This window comes from Coregonus clupeaformis, chromosome 30 (genome assembly GCF_020615455.1).
Source record: "Coregonus clupeaformis isolate EN_2021a chromosome 30, ASM2061545v1, whole genome shotgun sequence".
NCBI classification, from domain to species: Eukaryota; Metazoa; Chordata; class Actinopteri; order Salmoniformes; family Salmonidae; genus Coregonus; species Coregonus clupeaformis.
In genome coordinates, this window is record NC_059221.1 from 2498198 (window position 1) to 2516093 (window position 17896).

General features: G+C 46.4%; 2 protein-coding genes across 5 annotated transcripts in view; both read right to left on the reverse strand.

The window, feature by feature from the left end:
* The window catches only part of LOC121545516 (immunoglobulin superfamily member 21-like), a 33551-nt gene extending 18270 nt beyond the window's left edge, over nt 1-15281 (reverse strand). The window contains exon 1 of the mRNA XM_045209401.1: nt 14953-15281. Coding sequence (XP_045065336.1) covers nt 14953-15007 — 55 coding nt within the window. The 5' untranslated portion in view covers nt 15008-15281. The remainder of the gene's footprint in view (nt 1-14952) is intronic.
* Nucleotides 15282-16257: 976 nt separating this feature from the next.
* Nucleotides 16258-17896, reverse strand: part of LOC121545515 (rho guanine nucleotide exchange factor 10-like protein) — a 36764-nt gene continuing 35125 nt past the window's right edge. For all 4 annotated transcript variants that reach the window (XM_041856093.2, XM_045209403.1, XM_041856094.2 and 1 more), the window contains one exon: nt 16258-17757. In XM_041856093.2, coding sequence (XP_041712027.1) covers nt 17183-17757 — 575 coding nt within the window. In that variant the 3' untranslated portion in view covers nt 16258-17182. The remainder of the gene's footprint in view (nt 17758-17896) is intronic.

Consider the following 17896-nt stretch of genomic DNA (forward strand, 5'->3'; position numbering starts at 1 on the left):
TAGAGAGAGTTTTTACGTGTATTAAAAGTTGCATTAGATAGCTTTAGAAGTATTCTAGATAGGTCTATGAAAATAAAATTGAGTTGAGGACAAAGGAGAATAATTTATGGCTCTGGTTAGCGGGGAAAAATAGAGACAGTCCAGCGAGTTAGATTGAGCTGGAAAATTTCAAGTAGAGGTCTAAAGACTTTACTGGAAGGAAGTGCTTTGATGAATTCAAATGGTTATTACTTTATTATATAGGTTGAGTAACACCAGTGGTGTATGTTGTGTAACAATTGTGGTCCTCTGTAGCTCAGCTGGTAGAGCACGGCGCTTGTAACGCCAAGGTAGTGGGTTCGATCCCCGGGACCACCCATACACAAAAAATGTATGCACGCATGACTGTAAGTCGCTTTGGATAAAAGCGTCTGCTAAATGGCATATTATATTATATTATTATTATATTGTATGAAAATAAATGGTGGATTCTAAAAAAATAATTTAGTTTTGTTACGTGAACAATGGGATATCGTTTTTACTATTAGGATGATGGATTGAAAAAACATTGGTTATAAGTATGACGTTATTAAACAATAGGTTTACATTTTAAGAACATCAATGCAACAAGTTGCAATGATTAAAGTAATAGTAAATTGGGAATGTAAAGGTAAAAATAACTGAATTGTGTAATAGAAGGGGAGACAGATTTTCCTAGGGGGTTGATCAAATAATTGATAATGGATCATTTGAGATGAGATCACATGTAGCAGATTTAGGGTAATCAATTAAATAATCATTGTATACTCGAGGAATTTTGAGTGGTTTTATGGATTAGTTATGAGGAATTAGATTGATACAAACATTATTGATGGGTTAGGACTGGGGATATCTGTATCATGTTTTGTGTGTACTACCATCTTTAGATTACTGATGGTAATTGAAGGTTAACAAAATGTATAACCAGGAGAAAGAGATTAGTTTATCTCATTGGAATGTTGCTCAGGGCGAGGGGGAGCAGTAGTGAAGTTAGGCAGTATTTAGGTCGTAACAGGGAGCTACCAAATTAAGTTGAGCCTGGCTATCTTTGATTGTTGTTTTTCAATTGGGTTTTTCAAATAAAAAACAACACACATAGCATGATGTTTATAAAGGGTTGTTATGTTGAATTTAGGGGATTTTCAACAGTTAATAGGTGGTGTTTACTATGCTGTGGGATGGAACGGTTTGTTGGGTGATATTTGAAACATTAAGATAACAGAGGAGGGAGAGAGCTTTCCCTTAATGAAAGATACCTGTTGCTAGTCAATTGTACTAATCTTGGATTACTTTTACGGGATAGAAGTAAGTTGAGATATTATCAAATGTTGTCATGTACATTTCATTTTTATTAGGCTTTAATAAACCACAAGTTTGTATTTGAAACTAAATTAATGCAATGAGCTGCAGTAATCAGAGGAAGGCACAATCTAATGCGAAACAGCTATTGCCTAGATCATTGATTTAGCAATAAGATCAGGAAGATAGGGACTAGATGTCCAAAAATAGATGAAGAATTATGAGCTTTTTGGTAATGATAGACTGCTGTAAAGCTTGGGTACTCCATTATGTACTGCATATGGTAAATTAAGTGATCTTATCTATGGGAAGGCAATGGCAGCCCGTGGTAAAATCATTTGGAACTCTGAGGAGGAAGAACAGTTTATGTTGTTGCTCTCTTCCCAAACAGTCTTAGCTTTTCCTACATATATCAGGGATGTTACCCAAATGGTAGAGAGTAAAGAGGGATATGACATTGGTCGTGATTTAAAGATGGTGATGTTTTTTTTTTTTGGTGGGCTATTAGATATAACTGGGTTAATCACGAACATAGAGTTTTTTATTCTTTGTTGCTAGGCAGAAGACTTAGGTGATCTAGGGTCGAAGTGCTTGGTCTTCCTTCAATCCATGGCTGTCTTTTGTCTCTCTTCAAACATTGTGAAGGGAGCGGCACCAGGATTAAGCAGAGTTCAGGCTAAAACCTGTCTCTCCTTTGCTATCTTCTTGATTGATTACAGCTTGAAGGGGGGTTGTGTTAGGTTTGAAAGATTTAAATATGGACTTGTCATGTCCAACAATCAGTCTTCAGGTCAAGCCCGGGAGAGCCGGGGTAGAACAGAGTTTGAACTAAACATAAGTGTTTTTACAAGATAAGAGATTGATTGATTGGATTACTAATTGATTCTGAACTGAAAGAAAGTCGAATTTAGCCGCCATAAAAGACAAAGGAAGTGGGAGGAGCGATAAAGAAGCAAAAGACAGTCTAAAAAATAAAAGGCATGGCAATTGGTTGATAAATTACCTAAGTGATTGTTTAGGTAGGTGGTAATATTGACACATGAGCAGAACTATGTGTCAAGAGGGGGGAAGAGGCTAATGGTAGGATTAAATAATATACGAAGGAGAGAAAATACTTTTAAAAAAATAAAAAAAGCATCCAGTCCCTAAAGAAGAAAAACTGGAAGCAGGCCTGTTGGGAAGGGCCCTATCAGGTTATATTGGTCACTGCCTTTGCCATTAGAATAGCAGAAAGAGCAACCGGGTTCCATGTTACCCACTGCAAGAAGGTAAGACCACATACAAGCACCACTGAACACACGCAGAGTTGGAGAGAAGAACTGGAACCAAAAGGGTCCGGGGGTCACCTCTGTTAATGAAGATCTCCTACCCCGACCTATCATCACTGTAGTGTGTTCTTAGGGTATGAGTATGGGGTGGTACCAAGCAGAAGGACTAAAGGCAGGAGAGGGTTGGCGGTTTTTGGGAATATGGGTGACCCTGAGCTGCATCATAGTCTCGGCAATAGTCTTGGTATGTCAAGATCCACCACCACCCCGCACCAATTAAGCTATGGCCTTACCATTATTAAGAAATAAAAGGGAAGCGACCCGACATACTGACCGTCAAGGACGAGTGATCTACAAAATAGGAGTCAGAGAAGGGTGGGGAGTAAGATTCAAAATTAGGATTAGGGATTTTATCAGGGCGGATAAGCAAGCAACGTGGGATTATAAAATCCCATTGTATTTATGTTCAGCTCCCTCTGCGGATTGTTCCTGGGCTCAGGTATTTAGACATACTGGGGGACGGAGATATGAGACGGGGGGGTGGTAGAGATGGTAGAAACAATAGTAAAGGTCACTAAAGAGGACATGAAAAGAACTTACTGGGCTTGTGCGGACGAATACGGACGGGATACTTGTCTAAGATTACATTTGATGGAGTCGAAAGATATGGAGGGCACAGGTACTGTCATTAATCCATTAATAGCAATAGACCGAGTAGATCAGTCAAGGGATGACGGAGTCAATTCGACTAACCCGTCTACTATGAAAGATTTTCTCCTCCAAGAATGGAACCAAGGGGAAGTGGAGGGGGTCCCTGATGAAAATCTCTGGTTAAAGTGGATGAAGTACACCGCTAGGGCCTTGGGGGAGACCAATTGTTATGCATGCTCCATTGGGCGACCGACAATGTTGACCGCCCCAATGCCAAAGGCAATGTTTCCCTGTGTATTAGACCTGGGGTCCAATCAAAAAGAGCCCAATTGCACAGGGATTGGGCTGGCAAAGTTGACTTACTCGGCCAGCCCACCTAGATTCACTTTAACTCCTGGCGAATACCAGTGTTACAGACATAGAAATGGCACCCGTAACTTGGGTGATTTTGATGGCTGAAAGGAGATAATTAATGCGACTGATTTAGATAAGGAAAGGAGGGGAAAAATTATGAACCTTACCATCCCTCTGACTGATGTGTGGTGGGCATGTACTAACAAAGGGAGCATTCGACAGACATTACCAGAAGGATGGGTGGGTACTTGTGCACCAGTATTGTTGGTCCAAACCTGTAAGAATTAGTCATCAAAGACCAGTGACAGGAAGAATAATCAGGAGGAGAAGAAATATAGGTCAGGAAGGAAATAGCCCAATTTGGATAGATGGTATAGGCATCCCCAGGGGTGTTCCAGACGAATACAAAGCTATGAATCAAATATGGGAGGGTTTTACCACAATTTTTTTCTGGTGGGTGACAATAAACAAGAATGTGGATTGGATAAATTATATCTATTACAACCAACAACGATTTATTAACCAGACTAGAGATGCAGTAAAGGGGATCTCCGAGCAATTATCCGCCATCCCACTCATGACTTAGTAGAGGTTGGTTCTAGATCAGGCAGAAAGGGCCGGTGTCTATAGAATGATAAGCCATTGTTGCACATTTATCCCTAACAACACCACACTGGATGGGACAGTCACCAGAGCTCTTGCAGAATTAACTGCATCGTGGATAGGGTGGTTTGATGAAATGTTTGGTAAATGGAAAACCATAGCAGCCACCATTTTAGGAGCGGTCAGTGTTTGTATGGGTATTCTTGTATTATGTGGTTGTTGTCTTGTTCCCTGTGTCCGAGGATTGGTGAGTCAGGCGTTGGTGAAATGCAGTATCTCAACAATGATGAGAGATGGACTGACTCCGGACTCTGACCAGGGAAATGTGAAAAACGATCCTCCAGGCTTGGTGGATGACAAGGATTTGGACCCTGAAAGACCGCAATTGGATGAAATGTTTATTAGTTCTGACGTAATCTCTGAGATTAATCATGCTTGTAAAATACATTTATCCTGAATGTGAAAACATTTAGTCAAAGGGTGGATTGTTAGATTAATTTGTATTTTAAGAATAATGACTAAAGTATTTCACCCTAAATACAGTATAAATGTGTGAACGGTGTTAAGAGTTATAATGTAGTGGCAACCCACTAACAGAGGGGAGCGGGACTAAACATTCCAGGGTGAAGGGGACTGAGAAAACGGGTTAAAAAAAGCCTCCTAAAGGTGGGCGGAGCAAAGTGCCTTTGTGTGTCAAGGGGTATAAAAAAGTATGTATGGGTTTTGGCGCCAGAGCTCTCTGTCAGTGCTGAATGTGGATGTGGTGCAGGAATCAGGCGCAGGACACAGAGGCTTCGTCCAACAGACTTTAGTATATTCACGAAAACAAACAGGCCTCAAAAAGAGCCCGGAGGCAAGTGAAATTACGCACACACTGCGTAAAACACAAAGTACCAAAAATAGCGCGCACACAAGTGCGGAAACTCTCTCCAAAACAATGGAGGAAACTAACACAGCACCTGCTGACCGGTGAACAATTACACACGACACATGACTAAAACAACGAGAACTTATAGGACACATAATAAACACTAAACGGAAACAGGTGTACCAATAAGACAAAACCAAGCAAACATCGAAAACATACAACGGTGGCAGCTAGTACTCCGGGGACGACGACCGCCGAAGCCTGCCCGAACAAGGAGGAGGAGCAGCCTCGGCCGAAACCGTGACAGTACCCCCCCCTTGACGCGCGGCTCCAGCCGTGTGCCAACCCCGGCCTCGGGGACGACCAGGAGGACGCGGAGCAGGGCGCGTGGGGTGACCACGGTGGAACTCAGTCAGAAGAGACAGGTCTAAGATGTCCCTCCTCGGCACCCAGCACCGTTCCTCCGGACCGTACCCCTCCCACTCCATGAGATATTGGAGACCCCCCATCCGACGTCTCGAATCCAAGATGGACCGAACTGTGTACGCCGGAGCCCCCTCGATGTCCAGTGGGGGCGGAGGAGTCTCTCCTATCTCACAGTCCTGGAGTGGACCAGCTACCACCGGCCTGAGAAGAGACACATGGAACGAGGGGTTAACATGATAATCAATAGGCAGTTGTAACCTGTAACACACCTCGTTCAACCTCCTCAGGACTTTAAAAGGCCCCACAAACCGCCGACCCAGCTTCCGGCAGGGCAGGCGGAGGGGTAGGTTTCTGGTCGAGAGCCAGACTCGATCTCCAGGTGCGTACACCGGCCCCTCACTGCGGTGGAGATCGGCGCTCGCCTTGTGTCGACGGATGGCCCGCTGCAGATGGATGTGTGCTGCGTTCCACGTCTCCTCCGAGCGCCGCACCCACTCATCCACCGCAGGGGCCTCGATCTGGCTCTGATGCCATGGTGCCAGAGCCGGCTGGTACCCTAACACACATTGGAAAGGGGTTAGGTTGGTGGAGGAGTGGCGGAGAGAGTTCTGTGCCATCTCTGCCCAGGGGACATACCTCGCCCACTCCTCCGGCCGGCCCTGGCAATACGACCTCAGAAACCTACCCACATCCTGGTTCACTCGTTCGACCTGCCCATTGCTCTCCGGGTGGTACCCCGAGGTAAGGCTCACCGAGACCCCCAAGCGCTCCATGAACGCTCTCCAGACTCGGGAGGTAAACTGGGGACCTCGATCAGACACTATATCCTCGGGTACCCCGTAATGCCGGAAGACGTGGGTGAATAGTGCCTCAGCGGTCTGTAGGGCAGTAGGGAGACCCGGCATGGGAAGGAAATGACAGGCCTTCGAGAACCGATCAGGATGGTGGTATTCCCCTGTGAGGGGGGAAGGTCTGTAACAAAATCCACCGAGAGGTGAGACCAGGGTCGTTGTGGAACGGGCAGGGGTTGTAACTTCCCCCTGGGCAGGTGTCTGGGCGCCTTACACTGGGCACACACCGAGCAGGAGGAGACATAAACCCTCACATCCCTGGCTAACGTTGGCCACCAGTACTTAGAGCTAAGGCAGTGCACTGTCCGGCCAATACCTGGATGTCCAGAGGAGGGTGACGTGTGAGCCCAATAAATAAGTCGATCCCGAAGCTCGAGCGGAACGTACGTCCGACCCACAGGACACTGTGGAGGGCTAGGATCGGTACGCAACGCCCGCTCGATTTCAGCATCGACCTCCCACACCACCGGTGCCACCAGATAAGCTTTGGTAGTATGGGAGTGGGCTCAACGGACCTCTCCTCTGTGTCATACCGCCGGGACAGGGCGTCTGCCTTACCGTTCTGGGACCCAGGGATGTACGTGATCTTAAATACGAACCGGGCTAGAAACATGTTCCACCGAGCCTGGCGAGGGTTCAGTCTCCTAGCTGCCCGGATGTACTCCAGGTTACGGTGGTCAGTCAAAATGAGGAAAGGGTGTTGAGCCCCCTCAAGCCAATGCCTCCACACCTTTAGGGCCTGTACCACGGCTAACAGCTCCCTGTCCCCTACGTCATAATTTCGCTCCACCGGGCTGAGCTTCTTAGAGTAAAAAGCACAGGGGCGGAGTTTAGGTGGCGTGCCGGACCGTTGCGATAGAACGGCCCCTATACCGGCCTCTGACGCGTCCACCTCTACCTGGAATGGTAAAGCGGGATCCGGATGCGCCAGCACCGGAGCCGAAGTAAACAGGTCCTTCAGTTTCCCAAAAGCCCTGTCCGCCTCAGCTGACCACTGCAAGCGCACCGGACCCCCCTTCAGAAGGGATGTTATGGGAGCTGCCACCTGTCCAAAACCCCGGATAAACCTCCGGTAGTAATTCGCAAAGCCCAAGAACTGCTGCACCTCTTTAACCGTGGTTGGGGTTTGCCAATTACGCACGGCTGACACACGGTCAACCTCCATCTTCACCCCTGACGCGGACAACTGATAACCCAAAAAGGAGACAGACTCCTGGAAGAACAGACATTTCTCTGCCTTGACATACAGGTCGTGCTCCAACAGCCTCCTCAACACTCGGCGCACCAGGGCTACATGCTCGGCTCGGGTAGAAGAGTACACCAGAATGTCGTCGATGTACACGACCACTCCTTGCCCCTGCATGTCCCGGAAGATCTCATCCACAAAGGATTGGAAGACTGAAGGAGCATTCATTAACCCGTATGGCATGACGAGATACTCGTAATGACCCGAGGTGGTACTAAATGCTGTCTTCCATTCATCGCCCTCCCTAATGCGCACCAAGTTGTAGGCGCTCCTGAGGTCCAATTTTGTGAAGAACCGCGCTCCGTGTAATGACTCCGTCATAGTCGCAATCAGAGGGAGTGGATAACTGTATTTCACAGTAATCTGATTGAGACTACGGTAATCAATACACGGGCGCAAACCTCCATCCTTTTTCTTCACAAAAAATAAGCTTGAGGACGCAGGGGAAGTGGAGGGCCGTATGTATCCCTGTCTCAGAGACTCAGCTATGTATGTCTCCATAGCCCCCTTCTCCTCTTGAGACAAAGGATACACATGGCTCCGCGGAAGCGCAGCTCCTGCCTGGAGGTCTATCGCACAATCCCCCTGTCTATGAGGTGGCAATCGCGTCGCCCTCGCCTTGCTAAACACGAGTGCTAAATCCTCATACTCGGGGGGAACGTGCATTGCGGGCACTTGGTTTGGACTCTCCACCGAGGTCGCCCCCACGGAAACACCCAGACATCGCCCCACACACTGGGCAGACCACTCCTTAAGAGCCCTCTGTTGCCACGAAATAGAGGGATTATGGGTAATCAACCAGGGAAGCCCCAGCACCACCGGATACGCAGGAGAGTCGATCAGATATAGCTGAATAGTCTCCTCATGACCCCCCTGCGTCCTCATCCTAAGTGGCGCTGTCACCTCCCTAATCAACCCCCGATCCCAACGGGCGGCTATCTAGAGCATGTACAGGGAAGGGAGCATTGACAGGAAGGAGAGGAATCCCTAACTCTACACAAAACTTCCGATCAACAAAATTCCCAGCTGCGCCTGAATCTACTAGCGCCTTATGCTGGGAACGAGGTGCAACCTGTGGAAAACTGACAGGTATAGTTAGGTGCACAACAGAGAGCTCTGGGTAAGTGGGGCGCCTACTCACCTGGAAGGACTCCCCAGTGCGTGGCCTGTTGTCTCTTCCCCCTGGAGACCCTCCCCAGCACCTAGCCGCAGTGTGTCCTCCACGGCCACAGTTGGTGCAGGGGACGGCCCCCCTCGGACTCCTTCTCCTCCTTTCTCTAGCGCCAGCACCCCCGAGCTCGGAGGTGCTGGAGGGTGGAATAGACGGCCCCCACTCGGGACGTCCGCGGGTGGCCAGCAGGGTGTCGAGACGGATGGCCATGTCCACCAACTGGTCGAACGAGAGGTTGGTGTCCCTGCAAGCCAGCTCTCGGCGGACGTCCTCCCGTAGGCTGCACCGAAAGTGGTCGATGAGGGCCCGCTCATTCCACCCTGCATCTGCCGCTAGAGTCCGGAACTCCAAGGCAAACTCCTGGGCGCTCCTCTTCCCCTGCCGGAGGTAGAATAGACGCTCCCCCGCCGCTTTCCCCTCAGGTGGATGGTCGAACACTGCCCTGAAGCGGCGGGAGAACTCCGCGTAGGTGATCGTAGCGGCGTCTATCCTCCTCCATTCGGCGTTGGCCCACTCCAACGCCTTGCCGGTGAGACAGGAGATGAGGGCGGAAACGCTCTCGTGTCCCGGCAGCGGTGCCATCATACGCCCTCGGGAGCGAGAGCCGAATCCCACTGGGTTCCGGAGCTTGGACGGGCGGACTGACCGATGGTGGTGGTGAAGTAGGTGGAGGTGTGGGTACCCCACTGGTCTCCCATCGGTGCAGAGTATTTATCACTCCCTGCAGGGCGGTCCCGAGTTGGTTGATCCTGTCGTCCTGTCCGCGGACGCGCTCCTCGAACGACTCGGGTGCTACTGCTGCTCCTGCTGATTCCATCGTAGTGGTGTGTAATTCTGTCAGTGCTGAATGTGGATGTGGTGCAGGAATCAGGCGCAGGACACAGAGGCTTCGTCCAACAGACTTTAGTATATTCACAAAAACAAACGGGCCTCAAAAAGAGCCCGGAGGCAAGTGAAATTACGCACACACTGCGTAAAACACAAAGTACCAAAAATAGCGCGCACACAAGTGCGGAAACTCTCTCCAAAACAATGGAGGAAACTAACACAGCACCTGCTGACCGGTGAACAATTACACACAACACATGACTAAAACAACAAGAATTTATAGGACACATAATAAACACTAAACGGAAACAGGTGTACCAATAAGACAAAACCAAGCAAACATCGAAAACATACAACGGTGGCAGCTAGTACTCCGGGGACGACGACCGCCGAAGCCTGCCCGAACAAGGAGGAGGAGCAGCCTCGGCCGAAACCGTGACACTCTCCATGAATAAAAATACAGATCATTCTTGCTGGTTGTGGACCTTGAATCATTTATGATTAAAACCAGAGCCTTACAACCCCTGGTAATGATTCAAGCTTAGGTTGAATTAGAGATAGAAAGTCTCGTGACAGGTGTGTCCACAGTATTCTTACCTTGATTTAATTCCCTAATAATTCCACCACCTATATGCGCGAGGAAACCATGAATAAGGTCTAGCGAACCTACCGGTTCCAAGTGGAAAAATAATCTAGGCCTACTTAATATTTTCAGACAGAAATAACACCATTCTCCATGCACTGTAATTTACAACTTGATAAGAGCTATTGATAAGAGCTAGGTAAATGAGTAATCTGTTAGGATAAGGGAATTGTAAATATAAATTACGTATGTTTTAGATCTATTTTACCTTATAATCGCTGGAGACAAATGTGAAACCAGTCATATGGCAGCAAACTGAAGCATGTCAACATATCAACTTTCCCACAGTAAGGTTTATGAAATGCTGTGCCATTATGAAGAATTTAATTGTACAGCCATTTAACTTCAAATCAAATCACATTTTATTTGTCACATGCGCCGAATACAACAGGTGTAGACCTTACAGTGAAATGCTTACTTACAAGCCCTTAACCAACAATGAAGTTTTAAGAAAAATAAGTGTTAAGTAAAAAATAGATAAGTAAAAAATAAAAATAAAAACAAAATAATTAAAGAGCAGCAGTAAAATAACAGTAGCGAGGCTATATACAGGGGGTACCAGTACAGAGTCAATGTGCAGGGGCACAGGTTAGTCAACAATGCAAATAGTCTGGGTAGCCATTTGATTAACAGCTTCTACTTGGGGGTAGAAGCTGTTAAGAAGCCTTTTGGACCTAGACTTGGGACTCCGGTACCGCTTGCCGTGCGGTATCAGAGAGAACAGTCTATAAATAAGGTGGCTGGAGTCTTTGACAATTTTTAGGGCCTGCCTCTGACACCGCCTGGTATAGAGGTCCTGGTTGACAGGAAGCTTGGCCACAGTGATGTACTGGGCCGTACGCACTACCATCTGTAATGCCTTGCGGTTGGAGGCCGAGCAGTTGCCATACCAGGCAGTGATGCAACCAGTCAGGATGCTCTTGATGGTGCAGCTGTATAACTTTTTGAGGATCTGAGGACCCATGCCAAATCTTTGCAGTCTCCTGAGGGGGAATAGGCTTTGTCGTGCCCTCTTCACGACTGTCTTGGTGTGTTTGGACCATGATAGTTTGTTGGTGATGTGGACACCAAGGAACTTGAAGCTCTCAACCTGCTCCACTACAGCCCCGTCGATGAGAATGAGGGCATGCTCGGTCCTCCTTTTCCTGTAGTCCACAATCATCTCCTTTGTCTTGATCACGTTGAGGAAGAAGTTGTTGCCCTGGCACGACACTGCTAGGTCTCTGACCTCCTCCCTATAGGCTGTCTAATTGTTGCCGGTGATCAGGCCTACCACTGTGGTGTCATCGGCAAACTTAATGATGGTATTGGAGTCGTGCCTGGCCATGCAGTCATGGGTGAACAGGGAGTACAGGAGGGGACTGAGCACGCACCCCTGAGGGGCCCCCGTGTTGAGGATCAGCGTGGCAGATGTGTTGTTACCTACCCTTACCACCTGGGGGCGGCCCGTCAGGAAGTCCAGGATCCAGTTGCAGAGGGAGGTGTTTAGTCCCAGGGTCCTTATCTTAGTGATGAGCTTTGAGGGCACTATGGTGTTGAACGCTGAGCTGTAGTCAATAAATAGCATTCTCACGTAGGTGTTCCTTTTGTCCAGGTGGGAAAGGGCAGTGTGGAGTGCAATAGAGATTTCATCATCTGTGGAACTGTTGGGGCAGTATGCAAATTAGAGTCTAGGGTTTCTGGGATAATGGTGTTGATGTGAGCCATGACCAGCCTTTCAAAGCACTTCATGGCTAAAGACGTGAGTGCTACGGGTCTGTAGTCATTTAGGCAGGTTACCTTAGTGGGCACAGGGACTATGGTGGTCTGCTTGAAACATGTTGGTATTACAGATTCAGTCAGGGACAGGTTGAAAATGTCAGTGAAGACACTTGCAAGTTGGTCAGCGAATGCTCGGAGTACACATCCTGGTAATCCGTCTGAATGTTGATCTGTTTACAGGCCTTACTCACATCGGCTACGGAGAGCGTGATCACTCAATCGTTCGGAACAGCTGATGCTCTCATGCATGCTTCAGTGTTGCTTGCCTCGAAGCGAGCATAGAAGTGACTTAGCTCGTCTGGTAGGCTTGTGTCACTGGGCAGCTCGTGGCTGTGCTTCCCTTTATAGTCTGTAATAGTTTGCAAGCCCTGCCACATCCGACGAGCATCGGAGCCGGTGTAGTGCGATTCAATCTTAGTCTTGTATTGACGCTTTGCCTGTTTAATGGTTCGTCGGAGGGCATAGCAGGATTTCTTATAAGCGTCCGGGTTAGAGTCCCGCTCCTTGAAAGCGGCAGCTCTACCCTTTAGCTCAGTGTGGATGTTGCCTGTAATCCATGGCTTCTGGTTGGGGTATATACGTACGGTCACTGTGGGGACAACATCATCAATACACTTATTGATGAAGCCAGTGACTGATGTGGTGTACTCCTCAATGCCATCGGAAGAATCCTGGAACATATTCCAGTCTGTGCTAGCAAAACAGTCCTTTAGCTTAACATCTGCGTCATCTGACCACTTCTTTATTGACAGAGTCACTGGTGCTTCCTGCTTTAGTTTTTGCTTGTAAGCAGGAATCAGGAGGATAGAATTATGGTCAGATTTGCCAAATGGAGGGCGAGGGAGAGCTTTGTACGTCTCTGTGTGTGGAGTAAAGGTGGTCTAGAGTTTTTTTTGCACATTTAATATCCTGGTAGAAATTAGGTAACACAGATTTATGTTTCCCTGCATTAAAGTCCCAGGGGTTTCTCTGTTTCCTATTTCTATCATGTTAAATATTAGCCACTATCAGTATCGACCATCAGTAGCCACACATTTTCAACTACCAATTTACTGTTAGCTCTCTTCAGTTGGTATAGCCTACATTATCATTACATTACATTGTTTTGTTTACCTTTATTTGCTTCCTGTGTAAACGCCCTCACGGCCATGTAGTTGTTGCTGAGGATCATTAGTAACAGTTGATAATATAAAAATGTAGGCTAATTAAATCATTATGGAGTGGAGCGCAGACCAATCAGTAACAGTTTGAACCCGACGCATTGCGAAATACTTGGCCGTGTCATCACACAGTTCCATGGTTAGAGTAGACAATAGAGGGGGATGTAACCTACTATTGTACACTATTCTCCTTATTATCATTATATGTACACTAATCTTCCAACATTACCATGGGTTGTAGAACTGAATGTGGCAATTTTCTGAATGAATTAAACCACAGTTTTCTTTATTTTGTGCGTAGAGGCTCTCCTAACCAGTTTATGATTCATAAATACTTTCCTAAACCTAAATAATCTACAAGATCAGAGTATTTTTTTAATCTACCAATTGGTGCTGAAACAGAGATGAATATGCATATATTTAGATGGCTTTCTTTCATTGATCACTAATATTCTGAACCAGCTTCCAATCACACCTGCACATATATATATATTTTTAATCTGTATTGTTGTCTATTACCTGTTATCTTCAGTGCTAATACATTTTACTAAATGAAACATTGCAAATACCCATGGTGCACTTCCTCTCATGTTAGTGCTCTACTATGACCAACAAGCTCCTCAGGCTCCATATTCTGAACAGACACATGACGGACAGCTGTCATCTGCTGTATTTAACAGAGGACACTGTAGGCCTTCAATACAGTACACCCAGTCCAATTCTTTTGGATTATACGGTGATCAGAGAATTAGACACTGGCGCTGTTGTGAGACTTGATTCTTCTGAAAATAGGCTCACTCAAGGCCTAAGCGTAGGCTTGAAGCCTGCAAGCATTAACTCTGCAAAGGAGGAGGAGGTGAATGGAGCACTGACAGAAAGCTAGCAAGGAGATTACGTTCTCTCTCTCTCTCCCATTCACAGACCAACTTGATCTCACAAGCCACTGGGGGTGGAGTGCCTTTCGTCTGGCAAGCGAGACTACAGACCCAGACACAGATCCAGGCAGAAACACACGCGCACACACACACAAGTGACTGAGCACCTTCAATAGGAACTGCATTCACTGAATTCACAATTACACTCTCCCTCCCCTCAATTTCTATAGCATCTATTACTGCCATATGATGGGATTGAAATCCTATACTTACATGTGATCACAGATCCTGATTGCAATTAATGTTACTAATATTAGATACTTGAAATAATGCATATCCTCAAAGTTTTGTTGGCATGCATTCTGTCAGGTCTAGAGCCTTGGGATAGTGGCATTTAATCATTTTAGAGTACAGATTACCTGTAAAATGGGTCAGCCAAACAAACAGCCCTTATCCCTCAGATAATCAGTCAAAAACTGGATTGGGTAACTAGGATTGTGACATCATAGACTCACAGGCATCAGACAACTTTTTGCCTATTTAAGTCAAACATGCATTGAGTGAGTATACTCAATGTACAGACTACAGAAATTGCAGCAAGGTTACACTGTATGATACAGTGCATCTCCTCATGGACAAACTAATAATTTTGGATGGCTGTCAATGACTTGGAACTGTTTACAGTCAATCTAGGCTACTTAGTGTAATGAGTTTCAAACATGTAAGAAAATAACCTCTGCAGCCTATAATCATTGCAATGTAATTTCATTCTGCAGGCTTTAGAGCTATAGCCTAACACAGAAGTATATTAAATGTGAAATAGATAGGTTAGTAAAAATGGTCTACTGCATGGAGCTTTAGAAATAAAATCAAAACATTTTAGCTAATAAGAACAAAACGCTCCTTATAGTACAAAAAACGGAGACATACCAACAGCTACATCCAAAATATATACGAGGATACACTGAGAAAAAGCACAACTCATCTTCCCAGTTCGTGTGGTCAAATTGACACTCCATCTGCTTCAGGCGATAAATCGTCGATAAAGTGCCATCCACTATGCCCGCGGCACGGGATCTGGTCCCCATTCGGAACGCTTCATTCTGCACCGGAACGCAGAGCTACTTTTCTGTTTCTGTCAAGCGACCAGTGAGGAAAAAAAATAATCCTCATCACAATATTGCCACCAGAATAGTGTGAGCTTTAAAAACTGCATCAGATTTGATTTGAATGAATTATCATCTCGCTCTCTCGCTTGCTTTCTCTCTCTCAACACACGTTTACGCGTGCGCGCACACACACACACACACACACACACACCTAGGTGCACCCCCCACCCCCCATCTCTCTCTCTCTCACACACTCACATAACATTAAAAAAAATGTATATACACACACTGAGTGTACAAAACATTACATTAAGGACACCTTCTTAATATTGAGTTGCGCACCCCCCCCCCCCTCTCAGAACAGCCTGAATTTGTCAGGACTCTTGAAGGTGTCAAAGCCTTCCACAGGAATGCTGGTACATGTTGACTCCAATGCTTCCCACAGTTGTGTCAAGTTGGCTGGATGTCCTTTGGGTGGTGGACCATTCTTGATACACACAAGAAACTGTTGAGCGTGAAAAACCCAGCAACGTTGCAGTTGTTGACACAAACCGGTGTGCCTGGCACCTACTACCATACCCTGCTCAAAGGCACTTAAATAATTTGTGTTGTCCATTCACCCTCTGAATGGCACACATACACAATCCATGTCTCAATTGTCTCAAGGCTTAAAAATCCTTCATTAACCTGTCTTCTCTCCTTCATCTACACTGATTGAAATGGATTTAACAAGTGGCATCAATAACAATAAGGGATCATAGCTTTCACCTGGATTCACCTGGTCAGTCTATTCCATGGAAAGAGCAGGTGTCCTTAAGGTTTTGTACACTCAGTGTATTTTTTAAATGCATTTTAGGATACATGTGAAATATAAAAACATTGGCCAAATGTTTTTTTTAATGCATTTTGAAATGTATTTTAATGCTTGACATACATTTGTAAATGTATTTGTAATACATCCATTTGTTTGGAAATACTGTATATAATTTGGACAATTCCTTATATTTCCTATGTAATAAAAATGTCCCCCTCTGTGTCCAAGATAATAACAGTCTGTTAGCTTGTATCTCAACGGCCTCCCCAAAGTCATTCACTGAGTTTGCAAAAATCAGCAAAAGAGCTTGTATCAGACCATGATCTCTTTATTCCAATAACACAGTGTAAACACACTGTGAAAAAGAAGTACCTGTCAAGCATACAGTAGCTGATACATTCTTTCCCTTGGTGCTGTTTCTTCTTCACATTGTTTGGAAAACAGGACATTAGACAACATTCTCACAGAAAGACAGGACAATATATTATTACACGGTATGTTGATCATCAAGTTGATTTATGAAAAATGTTATATGTAGATTTCTCTTTTTCCCAAAAGCGGGATACCTGTCAGTGTACTGTATCTCTACTATACATTAAGTTAACTGGTAACACTTTAAAGGTACCCTTTAAGGGGGGTTGTAAAGAGTTTATAAGTACTTCATAAACATGCTACCATACACCCTAACATTAACATTAGCTGTCATGTTCTGTGTTAGCAACACACTTGATACACTGGCAATAGGAGTCAATTAGAGTGACAACAAAACAATCGAAATCTAACGTTCGTAACTGTCACTTTTCAATCACTTGGCAATTATACTTTTTTTAAGAACGTGCAAAATGCAAAATCATGTTGAGTGAGCCTCCTCAAATTCCATTTGACGAGACCCCCTGGTCTAGATCTGCCAGACTGAAGCAGCATCTGCTGGGAGGAGTGCGTGTGAGAGTTTAGAGCTTTCTCAGTTGGGACTAGGACATGGCCCCAGGACCTGAAACACGTCAGACACAGTTTGCAGCACACCACTACTCCCTCAGACACCACTACTCCCAAATCCAACCATCAAGGTGGTAGAGGAATGTACCATACTCTATAGCCCTTCCTGAAACAGTGTAGTCTATCATCCTGAAAATATATTGTTTAATAGTGTCTCTTCTTCATAGAGCACGCAATACATCAGGCGAGTGGGAGGAGCCTGCGGAGCCAGCTCTCGTCTCGTCCAATCAGCCTTGTATCCTCATGGGCTCACTGTTAGTGGGAGTTGCCAAACCATGAGCGTACTTTCATCTGGGTCCCCATTGGCTGCTGTAGTCTCCTCCCCAAGTCGACGGAACCCTCTGCCTCCGGAGAAGACGGCAGCCGATGTCACCTTGTCCTTCCCGCGCCCCTCCCTGGCCGGGGGCTGCCCCCGCACCCATATCTCAGGGTCCTCGCTCAGCTCGTAGATGGAGCCGTCCTCAGGGCTGTGCTCCGGGGTCTCCGGTGGGGCGTCGCAGGGGCTTTGGTCAGGTTCGGCTGTCAGCAGCTTGCCGGGCAGCTGAGTGGTGGAGCGGAGGCGATACTGAAGCAGCATTCCTTTGGCCTTTGTGGGCTCTCCTTGGGGGGAGGAGCAGTCCGGTTGTGAGAGTGACTCCTGGGACAATTCATTCCTCCGCTCCCCACCCTCTCCTCCTCCTCCCGCTCCCCCATTGGCCTGGTCGGCAGTGTCGCAAAACGAGTCCCGTTTGAGCATGTCTGGGGACAGGGTGCTGGAGGTGACCACAAGGAAATCCACAGGGCCACAGTGAGCGTTTAGAGATGTCATCCCTTTACCTGTGGGACAAATAGCACACACGGCCTCGGTTAGAAAACACACAGCTTGATTGGTTGATTGGTGGGTTGATTAATTGGTTTTATTAGACAATTATAATACATAATACAGCCAGTCACACCAATGCAATGGGAGTAACCT